The following is a 22,681-nucleotide window of genomic DNA, read 5'->3' as shown; positions in this document are numbered from 1 at the left end:
GTTGTAAGGATAATTGATCTTTACATGTTGGAAAGAATATCGTTAGTGAACGTTGATGGCCTCGATGGAAGAATTATTAGTAAGTTGAATGAATTAGTATGAAGATAATAATTTACTGAGTCAAAAGGAGCTTTGACAAGTGAAACTCACAGCCAGTTCGATATTGGGCCTAGAGGGTTACACATATTCACCGCTTTATCTATCGTGTGGATCACCACTAAAGGTTATGAGAGCTCATCAATGAACTAGGATATAAATATTATGAGATATACGATCTCCCCTAAAGAGAACAATATGATCACATCTAAATTTAAAAATTAATGACATGATCCTGTCCATAATGTTTTAGAGTGATATCAGCATGTTAAAAAATGAATGATGATTTATAGCTCGATATAACCACATTCAAAATTAATGATGTATCATAATTTGAACATATCTAAAATTAATGATGCTTCGTAGTACCCTTTCTAGGATCATTGATATCATCATGTTTGGAACGAGTGATGCTTGCTTGCTTGACACAATAGTATCCTTCTATAGAATTATTACGCAGGAAAGTGATTTTGATCATATAATCATATCAATAGATATAATAAAAAAATATGATTTGTTTCTATTTTAGTATTAGATTATGTAGAATATCTAACATATTGATTTCCTTTGATGCTTGATCTTAGGGAGGAAACTATATTAATATTTACATAAAAAAGAAAAATATTTTTAATCTTAATCAAGAAAAAGCTCAAGCTTTTCATTCCAAAAGGATTTCTACTTATAAAATAAAATAGAATAGCTAACCACAAAATGGTTGGTCATGTGGTTCATTGAGTACAACCACATTTCAACATAATCAATTTATGCTAAATAAAATTAGTGATTCATTATTATAAATAAAGTAAGCTCGGAGGGATCAGAACTAATCGGACGGTTGAGACGTCAAGCTTTTTATCCCTGATGAAATTACGACAGTGCTGTTGCTGTGATGATAGGGTATTATAGTAACTTTAATGGTATTTTTCTGCGAACGGTTAAAGAAGATAGAATATAGAGAAATAATAATAATAATAAACTGAAAAGAAAGTTCGGTTAATTTAGATGATGTTCTAGAGAGTTCCGCAGCGAGGGAATTAGTGTCGTCCTCTCGGCAACGAAGCTCTCACGCAATAGGAGAGGAGCAAAGGGGAAAAGCCTGAGGAGGTCGAAACCCTTGCAACCGTGCGATTTTGTTCGAGGGTTCCGTTCGCTTTTTGGTGATCTTTCGAGTCGGGTTGTGGGGATTCGCCAGAGATGGCTGGTTTCTCGACGGGGAGGGCGAAGAGGAAAGAGCCTGAAGAGGTTTACGACGACTTCTCGTACTTTTCGCTGTCGTCTCCGGCTGCGAAGATCAGGAGATTGGTAAGACGCACTTCTTGTTGGATTCTGATTCTATTCGAAAAGAAGACCTTTCTGTGGTGTACATCTACTCTCCGGTTAGCATTAGTTTCGGCGACCCGTTCTGAAAGTTAGGTTTTTGGTTCACTGGATTGAATGCTTGATCGCGTAAGTCATAGAGTTGTGAATTATTAACAGCTATCAGGATCCGTAGCCTCCCAGTATTCTTTCATATGAGACTCTACTAATCGATGATGTAACCGTTCTTCTGGGTGTCCGATAGTTATACTATTCGTATTGCTGATATGACATTGTATGACTTGGAGTACCTTCCTTTTGCCCAAAGTGAAGAATTAATATCATAGATGGGGACGAAATTGGGTTGGATACGGAATCCATTTTCCTATCCAACCGGAGGATAATATGGTTTCATATAGTAATCTGTATCGATATCTTGATACCCTAATATTTATATATCTCAAGCGTTAAAGTAATTCGTAGTGACATTATAGAGCATGTTATTTGATTCATTTTCGTAAGTAGAGTATACTTTTTCTCTTTCCACAGTCTATTCTCAAATTTGCTTTAGAGTATTCTTGTTGAATAAATATCATAGAAGGTTTGTTTTTGTTCATTAATTATTGTTGATGATCCATCCCCTTCATACATATAGTTCGTATACGTATCTGAGCATATGGTAATTTAGCATCCTTTTAATGTCATATACAAATTGGTATCCATTGACCAAAAGCAGATATCGAATCAGGTTTTCTAGGATCTGGTGTTTTTTAACAGTTGTCTACCTTGTCATAAGCATTCATTTTATTGCTGGGTTTCTTTCTTCTTTTTTTTTTTTAACTTTTTCCTTCCCCTTTTCCTCTAGGTCCTGTGTTAGCTGCTGATTTTTTTTTTCAAGCCCCTTTTTTCTTTTTTGTGATGTTTGTGTCCTGGGTTTGTAGGATGCCGATATGTTTCCTATGATAGAAGAGAATGAGGCAACAACTATGACAAGATTTAAACAACAGCTGCCAATAGAACAAATTAGCACAACCACCTATGGGATGCCAGATATCAGACCTGTAACAGTTCATAGTATAGCTGCATGCCCGCCAAATGAGAAGGGAGCTTTTGTTTATGATTCCGCCGAGGCCACACCATTTTTGTCACCTGTTGGACCAAATGTTTCTTTTAGAGTGAGCTCGGATTTGATCCGTGGTATCAAAAGTATGTACTTCTGAAAACCTTAATTTGTTGATGTTCAATTTCTTGGCTCTATATAAGAGTAGGATATCTTATATTTAATTTGGTCTCTTACTTTGGTGTAGCGTAGATTACTCTTAGAGAACTCTTATGACAATATTTTTTTCTTACTGATGATGTGCTATCAGACACTTTATCAAGTTGAGTTGCCATCTGCTCTGTTCTCATCATGTCAAAACTGTGTAGAAACCTTTATTGTCTTTTCTGATATTTTATTCAGTGCCTCAGTTGAAACAGAAATTCTCTTCGATGCTTTTCAAATCGAATCTTCCGCATTGAATGTAACACATTATTCACAACAAATAAATGTTGGTTGTAGCATTTTCATGTTTGTTTTTTTCAGATCATGTCTTCAAGCTGCAGGATCAAACTATGGCTAAGATGGATGACAAAATACCAGTGTCCAATAACTGCTTAGCTCTGGTTCCCTGGGTGCCACCCCAGGCTACCGTCGGTGCTTATGAGTATGCTGGCTCGCAATCCGGGAGCCAGCCGTCGCAGGAGCCAATGGAAGCTGAAGAAGCTGGAGCAGCACCCATGGCAGTCGAAGAAAACAGAGAACAAACGGTTACTGGAATCAACGTTGATGTGATCCAGCAGTGGCAGCAGCACTGTATGGCTCCCGAGTTCCTGCGTAACACGCCTAGTCGACTGATGTCGTAACAGTTTCAAGGAAGAGAGCAGTCGACCATTTTCCTTTTGATTGCATTCCTACCATGTCTTGTCGAATGCAGAAAATTGTCATTCTGTTTTGATTTCTTTTGAGTAGCAGCTCAATCTGGTACATTACTTGAGCAAACGTATATGCTTTACTAATTTTGATCTACCAAGCTATTGCCCATAATCTTCTTTATAGGTCAGTGCAAAATATCTCACATTTTGTGAATAGTTCTCATAAAAAAGATGAAAAGATTTAATAATAAAACTTGAAGAGATTAAATAATTAGTATTAGTGATGCGTGAATTTTATGCGATCAATATATCAATGTTTCATTCGTTAACATTTGCAAGTGTATGTACAGCATCAGCATATCAATATTTTAGTCGGGTAAAATTGTGAATCTTTTAACTTTTTGCAAGCGAATCACCAAAATGGTAGTGTATCAAGTTAAGGATATTATCTTTATATTGCTCATGGTCGAAGAACATATAACTAGTTTTAAATAATTAAATAATTAGAGCTTCACACTTATCCATCCGAATTGGACGCCGAAATATGGTGTAGGTTAGGCGAACGAAGCAAGCCCAACCACACCACTACACCTCCTATTCATGCTGTATCCACGTGTCCATCATCACTGCGGAAAATGGACAACCCAATTGAATTGGAATGCTTTTGTAACGTTTATCTTTTCCTTTATTTTTTATTATAATCTCCAGTCATTTTCAACAAATGATATATTAAAACCTCGATTAACAAAATAATATTTTTTTTCATGGATCCTATAAAAAAAATTATTTGATTTAATCATGATTACTTTTCGATGCAGGAGTGTACGGCCTTACCTTCTATTATCGACTTTCATGTATTTACAGGATGGACACGTGGGAAAAACCTAATCACAAAGCAATTTTAAGAGGACACAAGGCGTGTATCGTATCCATTTTACTGTACGCGATTGTTATAGATTCTTTTGCCGTGTTATCCTCGCAAAATCCCAAGCTTCTGTCTCTATCTCTATCTCTTGCGGAGCAGAGAGCGATACATATATAGCCCTTCGGTTAAAGCGACTTGCGCCTCCTGCCCTTCCTTCCGCCGTTCAGCTATCTTGCCGCGGCAAACGATGGCGCTCGGGAAGAATCCAAGCATCGGCAATGGCCACCGCGGCCGCCTCGTCTTCGCCTACTACATCACCGGCCATGGCTTCGGCCACGCCACCCGCGTCGTCGACGTAAGCCTCCGTTTCCTTTCCTTCGCTGCCGTATTCGCACGAGTGCTTTAAACCCTTTTGCCTCCGGGTTTTTGGTCCGTGGTCCCATCTGCACGAATCCGGAACCGACGGCGATGCCTCGATGCTCGTGCCGTGACGTAAAGGCATCGATCAGGATGACGAACATGACGGTGCAGTTCTTGTTGGCTCTTCGCGGTTGCCTAGGCCACCCCAACGAGCTTGGGGAAGCGGCAGAGCGCCCGAAGCCCATCCTGTGTCCCGTTTCTCGTTATAGGGTTTTGATCGGAGAATTCTAGGGTTTAGTCGTGTTTGTTCTGGTATGAGGATCGGGGATGGAGATGGCGGGGTCTCTGCTTCGCTGGAGCACCTTGTCTTCGCGTATTACGTGACCGGCCATGGGTTCGGTCACGCCACCCGTGTTGTCGAGGTGCGACGATCGGCTGCTTCTTCTTCCTCTCTCGCCTTTATTCCGAGTTGTTGTAGATTCTTACATAGCTCGCTTAGTCTAATAGGCTAAAAAGTGAGATTTCTAATTGTATTTCCGTCGATAGTAAGCGGTCAAGATTCATAATACAGCTTAAAAGATTGGCTCTCCAATCGAAATGGTAGGCAGTCCAGCTTCTCGATTAAATCCAATACAAGTAAGTCCAATGAGAGGGTAGTTTGGTAACTTGGTGCGATTATAGATTATTTATACAATCTTGGGTCCCCACAAATCTCGGTGGGTTCTGCCTCGAAGATTGCTTGTGAAGGTTTCTTCTCCGGGTCTTGGCCATGTATGTCTAAAAGAGAAAATCTTGTCTTGCAGGTTGTGCGGCATCTCATTGCTGCTGACCATGATGTTCATGTGGTAACAGGTGCTCCAGAGTTTGTGTTCACCACCGAGATACAGTCTCCCAACCTCCATATACGCAAGGTCGTTTTAGATACTGAAAAAGTTTTGGGCGAAATTTTTCACCAAGGTTCTGATGGAAGTTGTGGACATGCAGGTTTTGTTGGACTGTGGTGCTGTGCAAGCTGATGCTTTGACAGTCGATCGTCTTGCCTCCTTGGAAAAGGTATGCCGGAATTCTTAGTCACTTTCTGGGTAATGTACTTCTTGTTTTATCCAACAATTGGATATCTGATTCAGTACATTCTTTTCTGTTGTTTCTTTTCTTTTATTATCTGGCAGTATCATCAGACAGCTGTGGTACCTCGAACCTCCATTTTGGCAACTGAAGTGGAATGGCTGAATTCTATCAAAGCTGATCTAGTGGTACTCCAAGTTTTCTTTTTCACATGATAGTTGGATGCTTTTTACTTCTTTCTGCAGTGAACTGATATTTCACTGAAAATTTTATCATTGGAGGAATTCTTTTGTGTCCATGATTTTCTTGTTGTGATTGTTACTCAACACAGGTCTCAGATGTCGTTCCTGTGGCATGCCGAGCGGCAGCTGATGCTGGGATTCGTTCTGTTTGTGTCACTAATTTCAGGTTTCTAATAATTTATACTTGAATCACATAGCTATATCCAAATAAATATGACAACAATTACTTAGTTGTTAGTACTAAGGTTTCTGCATCAACAGAATATATATATATATATATATATATATATATGTATCAACAGAACATAGCTATATGTATGTATGTATATACACATGTATATATCTATATGTATACATATATATGTATACATATATATACATATATATGTATACATACATATATATACATATATATATATATATACATATATATATATATACATACATATATATACATATATATACATACATATATATACATATATATACATACATATATATACATATATATACATATATATATATATACATATATATATATATACATATGTATATATATATATATAGATTCTTACAATTCAATTACTTGGTTAATGGTATTCTGTAATAAAAGTAGGCATGTTGGTAGAGAATGGAACAAAGACCATGGATCGGGAAAATACTCTAATCCAGAAGCCAAAAGCTCAACTTTTTCATTGCATAAAGTAGATAAAAGCTGTTGCCATTATTTTTTCCTATTTTTCATCATATAAGTAATCCAGAAGTCGGTGTTCCTTAGCTTTAATGTTCTATTGTCTTTAATTGTTATGTTATTTTATTTTGCAGTTGGGATTTTATATATGCAGAGTATGTGATGGAAGCAGGGCATCATCATCGGTCAATCGTTTGGCAGGTCCTTGTTCACTGTTGTGTTCTTCAACAATTTTGAGATTAGTAGAGCTGTCTGTGACAATTTGGAAAGTTTGACATTATTTACTTACTATTGGATTTTTTTGTTTTTCAAATCTTGTGTTGTTTAAATTTTCGTGGTTGTACTCTTTATTGTTTTTTAAGATCGGTGGATATATTTCTTGGTTGCTTACTAATTGAATATATAGGGGTATCAGAAACCTTCCTGTATGTACTGCCATTTTATTTTTATATAATCATGTCAGTCAGTGTATTAGGAGTCTCTTCAATTTAAATCTCTATTGCATGTGGTCTTTCTTTATTCCAAGGAAACTTCTGTGTCTCTGTATCTGCAATACTAACTGAAATTACCTTTTTATATTGAATTTATTTTTCTCTTGAAGCATTTCTTTAACTAGAATTACTAGTATTTTATGGTTCATTTAACTTGTTATGAAAATTACTGAGTCGTTTATGTTTCTTCACTTCTAGATTTTACAGGAACATATGTGATTTCCTATCTATTTCATTTTTTGTGTTTCTTTTCTCATGTCAAATTGTTGGTGTTCTTTTGTTATATCTTATCTTGCTATTTTAAATTTTCAACATTGTGAATGTATATGTTAAAAATCTGTTGCAGATTGCCGAAGATTACTCCCACTGTGAATTCTTACTCAGGCTTCCTGGATATTGCCCTAGTATGAATTGACATTTCCTATGCATGATTTGTTTTGACTGGCTTGTTTATCACATTGATGTGGAAGCTCTCTTTTACCTACAGTGCCGGCTTTCCGTGATGTTATTGATGTTCCTCTAGTTGTGAGAAGGTTGCACAAATCTCGCTTTGAGGTGCAGTATTGATAAAAGAAGATAATGATTTTTGTTATCAGTTGCTTATGCTGATTCCTTCGACATTTTTGTTGTATCAGGTTAGGGAGGAATTGGGAATTGGAAATGATGTGAAAGTTGTTATCTTCAATTTTGGAGGACAGGTACAGCAATCAAAATTTTTTAACTAAATTTTCCATTTTTCCCCTTAAAATTGGAGGGCTGTTACATGGTGCTTCCTTTTAAAAAATTTTGGAAAATACCTTATATTTTTCAAAATTAAAAATCCTGTAGGACATTTAGTGGTTGGCAAGAGTTACGTTAGTTTGGTCATGTCCCGCTTTTATCTTTCCTCAATTTTCACTCGACCATATAAAATCTTCAAATTGATTATCAACTAAAATGTTTTCTATTTTTTTTGCGAAGATTGAAATTTCGTACTGTATCGCTGCATTGAACTTTGCTCGATACGGTATGGCATGGCGTACCGAGCGGTATGCTAGGGCATACCAAGTGGTATGCCTAATTTAATTATAAAACTCTTTAAAAATATTTGAAAAATAGGAAAAAAAAGGGTTATGATAGGGTTTTTAAGTTAGAAATAAATACACATTTAGTATAGATTTAGCAAAACCAATATAAATTAGGTAAGAATATTGTCACATCTATTTCAGGTTTTGAGGAATAACCTTGTGCAAGATTCGTAATTTCGGTCCATTACGGATCGTCCTTTTGTTAATATTGAATTATTTAGAGAATAATTATTTAAATTATTAGATTATTTATTTACAACATAAACTTTAATAAAACCTAAGTAAACCTCTTTTATCATCTTAAATATCTTCCAATATTTAATATGCACGAAATATAAATATTTGACCTCTAATTTCAAATAAATCTATATTAAATATACTAATCATAATATTACAGAACTTACTCTCTAATTAAAAAAGGAGAATACGTACCTCGTGATTAAAAAGTTTTTCCTCTTAATCTTTCTAAATTAGCCTCGATCTAATTCACAAATCATTGTTTCATAGAGTTTAGGAGTGTAAATGTGATAATAAGAAAGACAATGTAAGAAAAAAATGAGTTTGAGATAGTTTAAGAAAGTGTGAGAGTGAAATTGAATGAAATAGAGGGAGGATGGGTTTAAAAATCCATGAGAAATGGCTCCAATGATCAAATTGACCGTTGGACTTCTATTAAAGGTTGGTAATGGTAGAAATCGATCGTTACCGACTTGTAACAGGCGTAACGGTCGAAATTTCGATCGTTACCGCCCAATACAGTCTCATATCGTCTGATACGGTACTATATCAAGCGTACCGTTCGGTTGTGAGCGGTCCGCGTACCGATATGTTAGTGGACTAGTACGTACTGCTCGGTGTGGGCGGTATGATAGATATTTAAATCCATGCTGTTGTGACAATATCAGTATTATTCTCAATGCACTTTAACAAAGCAAGTCAAGACATCAATTCCTTGATATAACTATTTCAAGGTTCATGTCAACATTTCTTCCTGTGGTAATTCCATTTCGATAAAGTGGTGGTAATTGGTGAAAGGATTAAATTATTGCTGGTTTTATGATTTTGTTAAATCATTTGTTGAATCATTCGACCTAGCTTGTATGTTTGAAACAGGATGTATTAACTGAAATCTGAGAGAGAGAAATATAGTAGAATTTTTGCACCAAATAGGGGAACAAAGAAAGGAAGGGTGAACGTGTACAGGATGCATGGCTCGAAGACAACCTCACACAACAAATATAATTTGTAAAAAATCAGTGAGCTGCAGTTTTGTGTATGACACTTACTCTGCTATAAGGAATTAAAAAGCATAGTCCAACACCATCTTGATGAATAACAGGCAGTTTTGATAAAACTGATTGTTCTCCTTTTTAGGAAAATAGACCCATTAATATAATCATTTAGGGAAACTAGAATAATTGAAACTCATCCCCTTGTTCAACTCCTGTATTTCCCTCAAATCTTTTGTATATGCATGCAGTGTATGTGCGTCTGTGTTAACCAAGACTTGTAGATATTCTTCACTCTTAACGTGAGTCCCCAGACACTGTCATCCCAAAAGGTTTGGCATTGTGGTCAAAATTTTGATTAGAAAAAAAAGAAAAAAAAGATCCCCCAGGAGGAGCTTATTGAAATGCACACACACTCCTGATTCTGAACAGGAGGGTTTAGCATTGTCTTATTTTGATTGACATTATGACAGTACATGTTGGCTTTTGCAAAGCTATGCTGACAGAGCAATTTGTGAACTTCTTCTTCTTGACTGATTATTACTGAAATGCAATTTGAGACCATGTAAATATTTGTTTCTTCTTTTTGAATGCTTCCAGCAGATTTGTCACTATAATGGCTCTTATCCTTCTTGCAGCCAGCAGGATGGAATCTAAAGCAAGAGTGGCTACCAGCTGGTTGGTTATGTCTGGTATTGTTTTATCAAAATATATAGAGCCTTGTTTTTATTTTCATGTCATTACATATATTTTATCTAAGGTTCTATTTGTTAATTCTGATATGCTTGTTTTTAATGTAGGTCTGTGGTGCATCAGACAATCAAGAGCTTCCTCCAAACTTCATAAAGCTTGCAAAAGATATGTACACGCCTGATATAATTGCAGCTTCTGACTGCATGCTTGGTATTTTTAATGTCTAATATAAAGTTGGATTTTTTTGCCTGATATACTCATCTATGCGCATGATTTTCATGTTTCTCTAGTCTATTATTGCAGGAAAAATCGGGTATGGCACGTTTAGTGAAGCTTTGGCATACAAGTTGCCCTTTGTCTTTGTGCGCAGAGATTATTTTAATGAAGAACCATTTCTACGCAATATGCTTGAGGTTGTACAAGTTCCTCATCTTTGTTATTCTGAAAAGTTGTTATGTGTATTCAGTTACAAGTACAGATCTTATTGTTGATTAAATGTTTTAATTTTAAATAGTATTACCAAGGTGGGGTTGAGATGATTAGGAGGGATTTGCTCACTGGACACTGGGCTCCATATCTTGAGCGTGCACTCACTCTTAAACCATGCTATGAGGGAGGGACTAATGGTGGCGAGGTACTATTTATCTTTTCAATCTGGAATTATAGTGGTTGCAACATTGTAGCATCCTCCCTGGTCATTTTAAGGAATTTCTGTAGTCGGCAATTGCATGTAAAGTGGTCTATGAATGTACTAAAAATCTCTTGGTGGCAATGTATTGTATTTGATTTTTGTGTAGATTTAATGGCAACATTGTTCCAACTTTTCCAAAAAAGGAAAAGAAAAGAAAAAAATTTACATGGATCTTTTTATCATGTCATTTGATCATTCCCTTATTTTATGTTCTCTCTTTGGTGATCATTAAGGTTACTAAGATGAGAAACACTAATATTAACTTGTGCATACGCCTTTTGTTCTACATTATTCATCTAATTTAACTCTGTTGTCACATTCTACATTTGCTTGGATCTGATATTAAATTTGTTTACAGGTAACAGCCCACATACTGCAGGATACTGCTATTGGAAAAAAGTGTGCTTCAGACAAGGTACATGTCTCTAGATAATTTATTTTCTTTAAAAATGTCTATGTTTCTTTTCTGCTACATGCTTTTAAATTACTTGCTGTTTTGAATTAGTTATGCTGCCCCATTTCAGTATCCCTTGTGTTCATTAATAGTGTGCTTACAATGTCATATTGATGCATTGCTTTCTGGTTACAATGTCAGATAGCCAGCAATTATTGACAAGAACATAGTCTAAACAAGCAGAAATCCAGGACAAACCAAGCCTATTGTTACACTACGTAAAGCATGAACCATAGAAACCCAAATCCACAAAACTAGCATTGTCATTAAGTTTTTGCAAATCCAAAGCAAAAGCTTTGAAAACAAAAGGGCAGCCACCGAGCTTATCCTCGGGGCATCTAATAGAGTTTAGATCTCCGTATAGAATCCAGGGGATATCATGAAATTCCAAGTTGCTAAGTCAAGATCACAGAGTATTTCTATGGGAAAGTAAATTACTAGCATAGATGGTAGAGAGAAGCCAAGTAGTTTTACTGGAGAGCTGTATAATGAAATGTAAAGATTGGTCATCCTTATCAAGGTGCACTTTTCGTCCTTTTTCTGTGCAACGATTATGTTGCCAGATCTTCCTCGGGTAGAAGTCGCCTTCCTGGTCCCATCGAGAAATAGAACTAACTTATCCTAAGGCAATGGGGCGAGAAACTCAACGCCACTATTCCTGAACAACTTGGAGCCAAGCCTTCTCTTCTCACTATTATGGATAGTACAATAATGGGTAAAATTGGATTCAATTTTTACCATAGCGACTCAACCTTCATGGCTGGCCGGCTGCTTCAACTTCATCATCTTGCAGGTCCAGGATAAACTTTGTACTGGCTTGTGTGTGCTGGCTCTCCTCCTCCAAGTCAGCATTTGGTTTCCAGGATGCAGTGCCTTCAGGCTGACGGAGACCTGCCCAGGAGAGGAGAGGTTTTGAAGCGGGAGGAGGAGCAGAACCAGAAGGTTTCAGAGTGGAGGCAGGGCAATAACAAGAAGTCTTTGGAGTGGGACATGGAGATGGTGGTGTTGTTGTCACATTGCTGCTTGATGGATGGGAAGAGATTGATGGGGCCACAGGTGGGCCCTTCCTGACTGGGGGGTGAGATGTCACAAGTCTTTTTTGCTGATTTGCTTGAGGATGGCCTTGTAGGGACCAGGGGATCCCCAGGGGGGGGGGGGGGAGGCTGTGGAGTGGTCTCTAGAGGAAGGGAACAAGAGGAAGGAGCACTGTTCGCCGAAGCACCAGCCATCGCTTTAATTATGGCTCTTCTATACATTCTTTTTAATATAGTATACTGAGCAATGGGGACATGTTTTTTATGGGTTATGCTTGATAAATAGAAGAATTTATTTGATTACATTGCTTTTTTAACATCTTTATTATTCGTGATTATCTTATGAATTTATGTTTTTTCTGCCGGGTCTTTCTTCTGCTGGAAATTTTCCTCTGTTAGTTTTAGTTCTCAACTTTCTTCCTGCTGAATTTTTTTTCCTGTTCTAAATGTAGTTGAGTGGAGCAAGGCGACTGCGTGATGCTATAGTACTTGGTTATCAACTACAAAGAGCTCCAGGAAGAGATCTAGGTGTACCTGATTGGTATTCTCTGGCTGAAAATGAAGTTGGCCTTCGTCCGGCATTAACAAATATTGTGATGAATGGAAAAGCCTCGCTTGTTGAATCGTGAGTTCTATTCATGTATTAGTATTCTTATGCTTTCTACAAAAGATAGTCAATCTAATCCTTTTCATTTTGGAAGATGCTTTGAGGGCTTTGAGATTCTTCACGGAGAATTGCACGATTTGCCTGATACAATGGCTTTTCTGAGGAGCTTATCAGCACTAGATTCTGTAGCTGAACCGAGGAGTCCTGAGAAGCGCCAAATACGAGAGCGAGTTGCTGCAGCAGCACTCTTTGACTGGGAGGTTGTTTCGCTTGCCTGTATTATTTCATTTTATTTATACACTGTCTGGTATTTTTTTTGCCCTTAAGTAATCCGAGTAAGTATTATAGAAAGGATTTCTACAATCTCTTCTGTTATTTTCAATTCTGTTCTGTATCTTTTCGTTTACTAAATAATCTGAAAGGTGTTTCTATGATAGTTTTGAAACTTTGGATTTCAGAGGTTGACTAGCAACAGTCTATCTTTCTATTTTTTGTCCCACAAACCAGAGCGATTTAAGTTCTAGGCAACATCATTCTAGTTTCTTGAAATTTGCATCACTTCTGGTATCCAATTTTCAATGCTGAAAGAAAGAAAGCATGTTTGATGAAACTTAGGAACTGCCAAAAAAAATGAAATTTTATCTGAATCTTCAGAACTCTCTATGCATATTTAAAGTTGCACTATATCCCAAAGTCCTTCAGTTAATTATTATATGCTCGGGTTTCTTATGATTACGTATCAGCAAATTGAATCAAAATGATAATTGGAATCTTAGTTTGGCTGCTTGTTTCAGTTAGGGTTTTTTTTAATTTACTTGCAGGAAGAAATTTATGTGGCTAGAGCACCCGGAAGATTGGATGTTATGGGAGGAATTGCAGATTATTCAGGGAGCCTTGTTTTGCAGGTTAGCTAGTTTCTTGTCCATTGCAGATTATACATGGATATGGTCTCTTTGCATGCAGGATGAAGTTGCTTACTATTAACTAATTAAGCATCCACTGCACCCTTATCGATAGAGGTATCATGCACTCAGCTACCTGTTAATTTTTTTCAGCCGAGTTATAGCTATATTGCATGTCAGTCATCTTAGATTATATGAAACTATTAATCTGTTTTTCCTGGATGACCTGATTTGATCTCTTGAAAATAAGCTGATTTATGGTGTATGAATTTAATTATTATAGTCATGCGCTTCTTTCATGTTCCACCTTTGCTGTGATGAATTTATGTTGTTTTTGTTGCTTAAGCACATTCTTGTATTGCATAATTCCTTCAACCATGTTAGTCATGCTGTTGCATTTCAACTAATTCATTTTCGATAAGTAGAATTTCTGTAGAACAAATATAATCAGTGAGGAAGCTTGTTGCATTATAGGCTTGTCAAGCTAGCCTTATTCCATGAACATGGCCAACACTTTAATTGACATGTTTGAAAATCCTTTTCATAATAGATGCCTATTAGAGAGGCCTGCCATGTTGCTGTTCAGAAGAACCATCCTAACAAGCAGAAGCTTTGGAAACATGCTCAAGCACGACAGCGGGCCAAAGGACAAGGACCTATTCCTGTGCTGCAAATTGTATGTTTACCAACTTTCTCGTAACATGGGTTTTCTTTGTTACATTTAACTTTTTCCAACCTTTTAGCACACAAATGAATATGGTATATTAATTCTTATACTAATATAAATCCGATTAATTATGAAAGTAAAGTAATGTTATCTTTTTGTTCTTAATTTTGGATAACATAAGTTAAACCAATGATAGAATCTAAGAGATCATTGCAAAATTATCAAGCTGTTATGTTACAATGACAATGATAGGTGGAAAGAATATATTCTTCGTCGTTGTCTGCATTACTTTGTATGGCTGTATGTTCTACTTTTCCAACCACATAAATGGCCACCTATCCTGCATATGCAGTCTTAGTACGTAGTGTAGTCGTATAAGGCCCATATTGTGGCCTTGCTACAGAATAAACCATCACAATCCTATATGAGGAAGTCATATGCAGGACCACATTTTAGAACAGTGCTTTACATTGTGAAAATCAATTTGGCTTGTCTAATGAAGAATCTTATGAGTTCAATCAACAAATGTCTGTTTGGTAAAACAATGCATTCTTCTCTTCAATAAAGAATCCCCAGAAGAAAGGACTACTTCACAAACAATGTCCTTATCTATGAAAAATTTCAAATGAGTAAATGGTAACAATGCTGTCTCCGATAATATGTAGGTATCATTTGGGTCTGAGTTGAGCAACCGTGCTCCAACATTCGATATGGACCTACCTGATTTAATGGATGGTGATCAACCATTGTCATATGAAAATGCCTATAAATATTTTGCACAGGATCCATGTCAAAAGTGAGTCAGCTTCTCCCTTTAAGATGATTTCATTCAATAAATGTCATCTATCACCTCACTAATATGTGATCTCTCTCAGGTGGGCAGCCTATGTTGCTGGAACAATTCTTGTTTTGATGTCTGAGCTTGGTGTGCATTTTACTGAAAGCATAAGCATCCTGGTATAGCTTAATTTGCTTGCCTGTTGTAGTTTTTTCGTATAGCTGTTTGCTAAAGATTTTCTTATGGGTATGTGCTTCTATATAGTCATTGAGATTTGAGAGTATAGCAAAAGTTAAAGCAGCAATTGAATATGCTTATAAGTCATACCTTATTTTTGGGAAAGTATGCATGAATATGCAACAATATCTATCAGTGCTGAACATGTCTGTCACTGACTATGTGTATGTCCTTTGTACTTTTAACTCTCCATGTATGTGGATAAACTTTTTTGTCATATCTGCATCAGTCTCTATCTGCATATCTTGTTTGTCTAGTGTTGGTTTTTATAATTTATAATAGTTTAGCAATTTGGTTGATCTCCTAGTGTCTATCTAGTTCAACTTAGTGGCTTTTGTATCTTATGATGCTTTGGGACTTAGATTTTTTCATTTATGTCTATGTAGTGTAAGAACTCTGAATTAAGACAGCTAGTTAATTGTTGCATTTTTGCTTTTTAACTTCTTATTGTTCTAAAGTAGTTGCTCTGTCCAGCAACTTAATTATCTCCAAATAAAAAGGGCTGAACCTTTGAATTTCAAAGTGGAAAATAATCAAGTCTTGTAAAAAAAAAATTAATAGCATGTTCTGCTTCGTAATTCATTGTAATAAATATTTGAAGATGTTGAGAATGTGACGTTACTTTTTAAAAACTAGGATGCCAATATTAAATTTGGAAAATATAGTAGAACTTGATTGTTTGGGAAAAATTGTGGAAATATAGTTTGATAAGGTATATGGCTTTAGATCTTCTAAAAGCAATCATTTTTTAGTAGGAAATTCTTCATCATTTTCATGTTTAGCATAGATCTGTAAAAAATTTGAGTTAATTGTGAGAGGATACATCATGTTTACCAAGAGTTCTAGATCTTTAAGCATAAATATTTTCGTAAATTACATGTTTTTTTGCCTAGAGGGGTGGATTTCTCCTCCATCATTTGTCCTCGTGAGGTACGTCTCGAGTCCGTTCCTTGGGCGTCGAGGTGTGCCCTAGTTCTCACTTAGGACATGGCTTAGCCAAGAGGTGCATCGTGCATTGGATTCCCCACCTTTATAGGTTCATTGGGCATGCTTTCTGTGCTGGGGTCGGACGAGAGATGTCTCCTGTAATGAGCCTGAGAGGGGCATCTCTGGCACATTTTCATGTTTAGCTTGAGAGGGGCGTTTCATGAGCATTTTCATGCTTAGCCTGAGAAAGGCATTTTGAACTTATTTTTTGCTTTGTCTGAGAGGGGCATCTTGAGTGTATTTTCATGCTTAGATTGAGGGGGGCATCTCGGGTGCATTTTTATGGTTAGCCTGAGAGGGACCTCAACCTTGACCGTTGGCAGGAAGACCTTGGAAGTTGAATCAGCATATTGGCAAGCAAAGTGATGCCTTTGTAGGTGAGATGGTGCCCCTGTGTGTATAAGATGTGCCCCTTCATTAGGCATAGTATTCACTTTGCATCCTGAGCCTCACCTTGTCTTTTTGCTCGGCCCCTTTGAAGTTTGATCTCCACCTCACGTCTCAAACCTCCAAAGCACCTTGTCTGCAATTGGGGTGTGAATATGAACTCAATGGCTTCAAAATAATAAGCTTATCTGATTTTTCTTTCTTACAATTTACTAGCCCAGACATGTCTTTACTCGTTGTAAAGACACTAACCTTGTCTCTCCCTTAGGTTTGTTATCTGATATTTCTATCTAAAATCCCAGGTCTCTTCAGCTGTTCCAGAGGGCAAAGGTGTTTCTTCTTCTGCATCAGTCGAAGTGGCTACCATGTCTGCTATTGCTGCTGCCCATGGTCTGCTTTATTGTTTAAACCTTTTGGCTCTAAGTTTGTTATTTCTAATCTGTTTAGCCTTTTTCATAAAGTTAGCCATGATACAGTTTTTTATATTTTTGCTTGAAATTGAACCATGCTATTACCTGCATTCTTTCTATACTTGAATGATTGTGTATGGCTACTTGAGAACTTCAACAATGTACATTGCAAATTTAAGGATATATTTAACTAATGCTCCTAAATGTGCTTGTATGCTAAAGTTATTAACCAAAATAGGTTGTAGCTTCCTTAGTAGGTATGTATTTGAAATTGTGGTATCAATTAATTTTCCTCTGTGCATTATGCTGGGAAAATTTCTGCATGAGTTACTCTTGTTTTGCAATATTTAAATTTTTTCTACTTGAGATATTCAACAATGTACAGTGCAAATTTAAGCATATATTTGACGAGTGCTCATAAATGTGTATGCATGCTGAATTTATTAACTAAAATAGGTTGTAGCTTCCTTACTAGGTGTGTATTTGAGATTGTGGTATCAATTAATTTTTCTCTTTGAGCATTATGGTGGGAAAATTTCTGCATGAGTTATTCTTGTTTTGCAATATTTAAATAAGCTGTAGCTTGTTGCATCAATTACGGTATGTACAATGCTTTCGATTATTTCATTGAGCAATTTATCTACCCATTTTTTTAGAGAATTTCCAAGCACAGGGATTGTTGCCTTACTGTAAGTTGCCAGTAAGATTATGAAGAAATATAAGATAAAGGAAGAACCAGAAAGGACGATGTTGAAGAATTATCAAATTAAAGTTGGATTTTCGAATGCCCATTTATTATGTTGTTGGGATATGTGTTTCATCTATTAGAACCTTAATTTTAGAGCACTGCATATAATTGTGTTTTAATAATAATATAGTCATATATTAAAGTTTTAAACATTCTCTTATATAAATTTTGAGTGGTATACCATAGTGTACATATGTAATCTGATGGCCTATATGGACCGACATTTAAATCCTCGCTTCACACTAATAAAATTGTTGGATATTGTAAATATATTTTGTGTTCTAAGGTTGATTAGGTCGATCTTTTTTGACCTCAGTGATGAGGATTTGAATTATAAGAACAACCTGTAAGCTGCATGTATTGATTCTCCCTGGACCGATATGAATGAGAGCTTGATGCACTGGGTTGCCCTTTTTGTGGTGAGTCTTGACACCACACTAAATTACTGTCTGCAAACTGAAGACCTGGTTCTGAGTCACAGAAGTAACTTTCCTGCCTTCAAGTTTCAGATTGTGTACATTAATCCTCTCAAGATTCTGTATTGGCTATGTACTTGTGTACTGAGACTCCCTTTCTAAGGAGCTGTAATCAAGCTTCAGCTTTCTTTGTTATAATTTGTGTTTCATTAAATTACTAATGAGAACTTTTTGTTCTTTGTTTCTTTTATATAGGACTGAATATTCAACCAAGAGATCTTGCATTGCTTTGTCAGAAGGTATAGTTGTGTAGACAGCTTCTCTGATGATTATTTTTTATGTATTTTCCCTTATACTACTAATCACTTGGTCCCAAGCAGGTCGAGAATCACATCGTTGGAGCTCCTTGTGGGGTAATGGACCAAATGACATCTGCTTGCGGTGAAGCTAACAAACTGCTTGCTATGGTTTGCCAGGTTTGTATATTTAATTTGGCCTTAAACCTTGTAGTTTACACTTTACAGTTCTAAGTGTTTTAGTATGTCACTAAATACTCTCATGCAGCCTGCAGAAGTAAAGGAATTGGTTACAATTCCAACTCACATCCGATTTTGGGGTCTTGATTCTGGAATTCGGCACAGGTGTCTGGTTTATTCTTTATTGAAATTTAATTGTGTAGTATTAATTTTAATATAAAGAAACTATTGACACTCATTTCAGTACTTATTTCATGATAAAATTGTGTCCTACAAGTGCCTGCTATTGAGAATGAGAAATCTTCATCTGAAGTCCAGGTTTAATGATTGTCTCTGTTGATTTATATTATGTAACCGTGTTTGTGCTTGCAGTGTTGGTGGCACTGATTATGGATCTGTGAGAATAGGAGCCTTTATGGGGCGTAAGATAATCAAATCTGCAGCAGATGCTTTGTTATCCCACTCTTTGGCTGGCATAAATTCTTCTCAGCAAAGTGATGTAATAAATTCGGATGAGTTTGAAGAGCATGGATTTGATCTACTGAAGAAAGAAGCTTCATTATGCTACTTGTGTAATCTATCAACTCACAGGTGAGATGAATAGTTACATGCCCTTATCTTCAACCTTTGCCTCTGAAGAGCAATAAGTTTGTCCTGTCTTGGAGGAGGATATCTAGTCTTCTAGTTATTTTGATCTGAAGTCTGAAGAATGCATATCTTGTATGTTTGTTGCAGATATGAAGCTGTTTATGCAAAGAAAATTCCAGCGGACATAACTGGAGAGTCTTTCTTAAAGACATATACTGACCATGATGATACAGTAACAATGATTGTCCCAAAGCGCACCTATGCGGTCAAGGCTCCTACTAAACATCCCATATATGAAAATTTCCGTGTTGAGGTTGGGGCATACCTTTATATATTTGGTTATCTCATCAGTAAACTTGTGTTCCGAAACTCCTATTACTTGTGTGACTAGTTTTTCGTCTCTATAGTTACTAGTATGTCGTAACACATGGTAGTAGATACTTGTCACTCAAATAGAAGTTTTTTAATTTTTTCACATAAATGAAAGTATACCTGCTTTTACTCTTTCATGGTTACTAACTCTTAAAACTTACATGATAACATAGGTTATTATTAGGTGAGAACCCATGGTTGGAAATAGTTCTGGTGTTGCATAAGCTTGTATTACACACAATGAATTTTTTAAACCATATCATTGTAATTAGGAAGATTTGATTTTTATATCAATCCATATTTTCTTCAAATATCTTTCTCTGTATACATAATTTGTTTTCATATTTTATTACTAGCAAGGATTTTAATTTTGAATAATACAGGCAGTGCGTATCGGTCCGCCAGCGGATCGATACACAGATTACTCGCTACCGGGTGATATCGTCTATTGGGGCTGCTTCTGCCCTGTTACCACTCTAAATCGATCAGTGACGATCGATTTTGATCATCACCATCCGTTATCGGGTGGTATTAGTCGAGGGAGAAGAAAAGGGAGAACCTGGAGATCCGACGCTGCTCTCCCTCGACGATCCTAATCCGTTGTCGCCCTCCTTCCTGCAAATGAGATGTTGCCTCCTCATCATCTGAGGTGACAAGGCCTCGGCGTTGTTGGCGACTTCTCCTCATCTACACTGGGAGAAGAAGCCCTGGTGACATTGCGGGGAGAAGAAATGGAGCGTCATCGAGGCGACGTTTCTTCTCCCCACGTGGCCTCCTCATCTGAGGTGACGTCGTCTTGTCGCCCTCTTTTGTGCAGGCAGAAAAAGGAGCTTTTCTCTTTAGTTTTTTTTTTTTCAGTAGACAGTATATATATATATATATATATATCGAGCGGTACACCCTTGGTACTCTATACCATACAAAGTACCGTACCGTACCGAGCTATACTCGAAACTCCGCTATGGTATGAAATTATAATCCTTGGTTACTGTCACTTGTAAGTATCGAGTATGTTGGGTATTCATCATTGGAGAAGTTTATGAAGTCATCGATTTGACATGTATGTTAAACTTTTCATCTTTATGTCCTTGAATTTTTTTTTACTTGGGTCGTATGTTGTGTCAATAAGTTTGTATTTGCATTTTATCTTGCTTGATGTGAATTTTACAAACCTATATTTATTGGTTGAGCTGATAAAAATTTTGTTTTCCTCATATTTGTATTCATCTAGGCCTTTAAAGCACTATTAACTGCAGCAACTACAGATGAACAACTCTCTGCACTTGGAGAACTTATGTATCAGGTAAACTTAGGTTCAGCACCCTTTTATTTTCAAGTTCCTTCAAAAATTATAGACCTTTTATGACTGAAAATGGATCGAAAACTTTAAGTACGAAGTATGTTCTTTTTTCATAGTATTATTTACCCCTTAAGTTGCATATGGTGATTGTAAAAGCTGGTATCTTCGTGGTCTAAATGAATTTGTGTTGCATGCTAACTGAACTGTTCTTGCTCGTTATGTTTGTGCAGTGTCATTATAGCTACAGTGACTGTGGACTTGGCTCAAATGGGACCGATAGACTAGTTAAGTTAGTGCAAGAAGTGCAGCATCGTAAAACATCACATGATGTAAGTACAAGTTTGTTTGGTGCAAAAATCACTGGCGGTGGTTCAGGTGGCTCGGTATGTGTCATGGGGAGAAACTGCATTCGGAGCAACGAAGAAATATTAGAGGTAATAAACCTTTGAGCGTTTGGCAATAAGAATATTCAATTTCTTTGGAGAATGATGCTTTTTCAAATACTCTAATCAAGTGACATAATCCTGCTTCCACCTGGACTAAGTACCACCTAATGAATGGATTCTTAATCTAAGACTTGTAGCAAATCAATTGCTCCAAGACTGAAGCACAAAGTTCATGCTTTCTAACGTATGGATGTTTCCAGAGTTCCAGCTTTTCTCATAAAATGCTTTTATGGTTTCATTTCTTTTTGAATGGAAAAAAAAAACTACTTACATCTTTTATATATTGTATACGAACATTTTTTTCTTCAGTTTCCAGAAACATTATTTATCTATTTATTTATTGATCCGTGATTGAGATACCTTGGTGGGCAAATCCTTTTCTAGCATTTGGAGTTATTATTTTTTCGCGAGAAAAGTTGCCAGTGAACGAGTGTCATGACATTCTGGTGCTTAGACTGTCGAATGGTTTCTCATGGAAAATTATCTTCCCAGTTTTGTGAAGTTAAGGATGCAGTTTAATTGTTATCCCAGCTATCGGATTTTGATTGTGCTGCAGCTTTGAACTACTTTTGATTGTCGTAATACAATTCACTTGTTTCATGTCAAAAAGAATCATTATGTTCTATCTACACCTAATGACCTACTTGATTGAGTGTCCTTTTGTTTTCGATTCCTTTCTTGTTACCTTTGATGTTTCTTAGTGATTCTTGACATCAGCCACCTTAATCTGGGTTTTGTTATTACGTTTCAGATTCAGCAGAAGTATAAAGGAGCAACCGGTTATCTTCCAATTATCTTCGAGGGTTCATCACCAGGTGCTGGAAAGTTCGGTTACCTAAAAATCCGTCGCCTAACATAATCTGATGATGGTAATGCAAAAAAGAAATAAACTATGTCCAAAGTGGTTCATTTGGGCACTAATTTAGGGCTGAAATAAACTTCTAAATTTTCTTGTTCTAATTGGGCACATACCTGATGCTGATCATCTTTGTTTTTCTGTGGCCAAGAAAATGTTAAGCTGTGGGTATTTCTCATTTTGTTGCACAAATGTTTATATGGGAATGAATTTATGTTGCATGTTAATATTCATGATAATATTCTAATGTGATGAGTTAAGTTGTCTACTCATCGATTGTGGTTGTGTGTGCACATCATACGTGGTATCTCACTCT

The 22,681-nt window shown here is 36.5% G+C and overlaps 2 protein-coding genes across 3 annotated transcripts; both read left to right on the top strand.

The window, feature by feature from the left end:
* Positions 1 to 1,104: 1,104 nt before the first annotated feature.
* On the top strand, positions 1,105 to 3,487 carry LOC135625642 (uncharacterized). The gene is made up of 3 exons (XM_065130700.1): positions 1,105 to 1,398; positions 2,334 to 2,598; positions 2,978 to 3,487. The coding sequence occupies exons 1-3, from the start codon at positions 1,291 to 1,293 to the stop codon at positions 3,295 to 3,297; spliced, it is 693 nt and encodes a 230-aa protein (XP_064986772.1). The 5' UTR covers positions 1,105 to 1,290; the 3' UTR covers positions 3,298 to 3,487.
* An 851-nt stretch (positions 3,488 to 4,338) lies between these two features.
* Positions 4,339 to 22,635, top strand: LOC135585055 (L-arabinokinase-like). 2 transcript variants are annotated; one of them, XM_065129768.1, is made up of 29 exons: positions 4,339 to 4,526; positions 5,335 to 5,442; positions 5,516 to 5,584; positions 5,701 to 5,784; positions 5,928 to 6,004; positions 6,664 to 6,730; positions 7,367 to 7,424; positions 7,508 to 7,575; positions 7,656 to 7,718; positions 9,955 to 10,008; positions 10,117 to 10,219; positions 10,313 to 10,422; positions 10,524 to 10,643; positions 11,059 to 11,115; positions 12,641 to 12,813; positions 12,890 to 13,055; positions 13,617 to 13,700; positions 14,248 to 14,373; positions 15,030 to 15,160; positions 15,240 to 15,321; positions 17,056 to 17,143; positions 18,583 to 18,626; positions 18,708 to 18,803; positions 18,892 to 18,968; positions 19,176 to 19,394; positions 19,539 to 19,704; positions 20,995 to 21,066; positions 21,294 to 21,497; positions 22,261 to 22,635. In XM_065129768.1, exons 1-29 carry the CDS (start codon positions 4,419 to 4,421, stop codon positions 22,366 to 22,368), a joined length of 2,982 nt encoding a protein of 993 aa, XP_064985840.1. In that variant the 5' UTR covers positions 4,339 to 4,418; the 3' UTR covers positions 22,369 to 22,635. The 2 variants fall into 2 exon arrangements, with proteins under 2 accessions (XP_064985840.1, XP_064985841.1); XM_065129769.1 differs by lacking the exon at positions 4,339 to 4,526 and adding an exon at positions 4,831 to 4,953.
* The last annotated feature ends 46 nt before the right edge of the window (positions 22,636 to 22,681 follow it).

The sequence above is a fragment of the Musa acuminata genome, chromosome BXJ2-10 (assembly GCF_036884655.1).
Source record: "Musa acuminata AAA Group cultivar baxijiao chromosome BXJ2-10, Cavendish_Baxijiao_AAA, whole genome shotgun sequence".
NCBI classification, from domain to species: domain Eukaryota; kingdom Viridiplantae; phylum Streptophyta; class Magnoliopsida; order Zingiberales; family Musaceae; genus Musa; species Musa acuminata.
The sequence above is the reverse complement of the archived record's forward strand: the minus strand, read 5'-3'. Positions and strand labels throughout refer to the sequence as shown.

Bases quoted from the DNA above. Each gene is read 5' to 3' on its own strand.
- LOC135585055 (XM_065129768.1), top strand. From the start codon at position 4,419: ATGGCGCTCGGGAAGAATCCAAGCATCGGCAATGGCCACCGCGGCCGC. The intron at 5,785-5,927 runs GTACTCCAAGTT...TACTCAACACAG, and splicing joins CTATCAAAGCTGATCTAGTG to GTCTCAGATGTCGTTCCTGT. The intron at 11,116-12,640 runs GTACATGTCTCT...TTCTAAATGTAG, and splicing joins AAAAGTGTGCTTCAGACAAG to TTGAGTGGAGCAAGGCGACT.
- LOC135625642 (XM_065130700.1), top strand. From the start codon at position 1,291: ATGGCTGGTTTCTCGACGGGGAGGGCGAAGAGGAAAGAGCCTGAAGAG. The intron at 1,399-2,333 runs GTAAGACGCACT...CTGGGTTTGTAG, and splicing joins CTGCGAAGATCAGGAGATTG to GATGCCGATATGTTTCCTAT. The intron at 2,599-2,977 runs GTATGTACTTCT...TGTTTTTTTCAG, and splicing joins TTTGATCCGTGGTATCAAAA to ATCATGTCTTCAAGCTGCAG.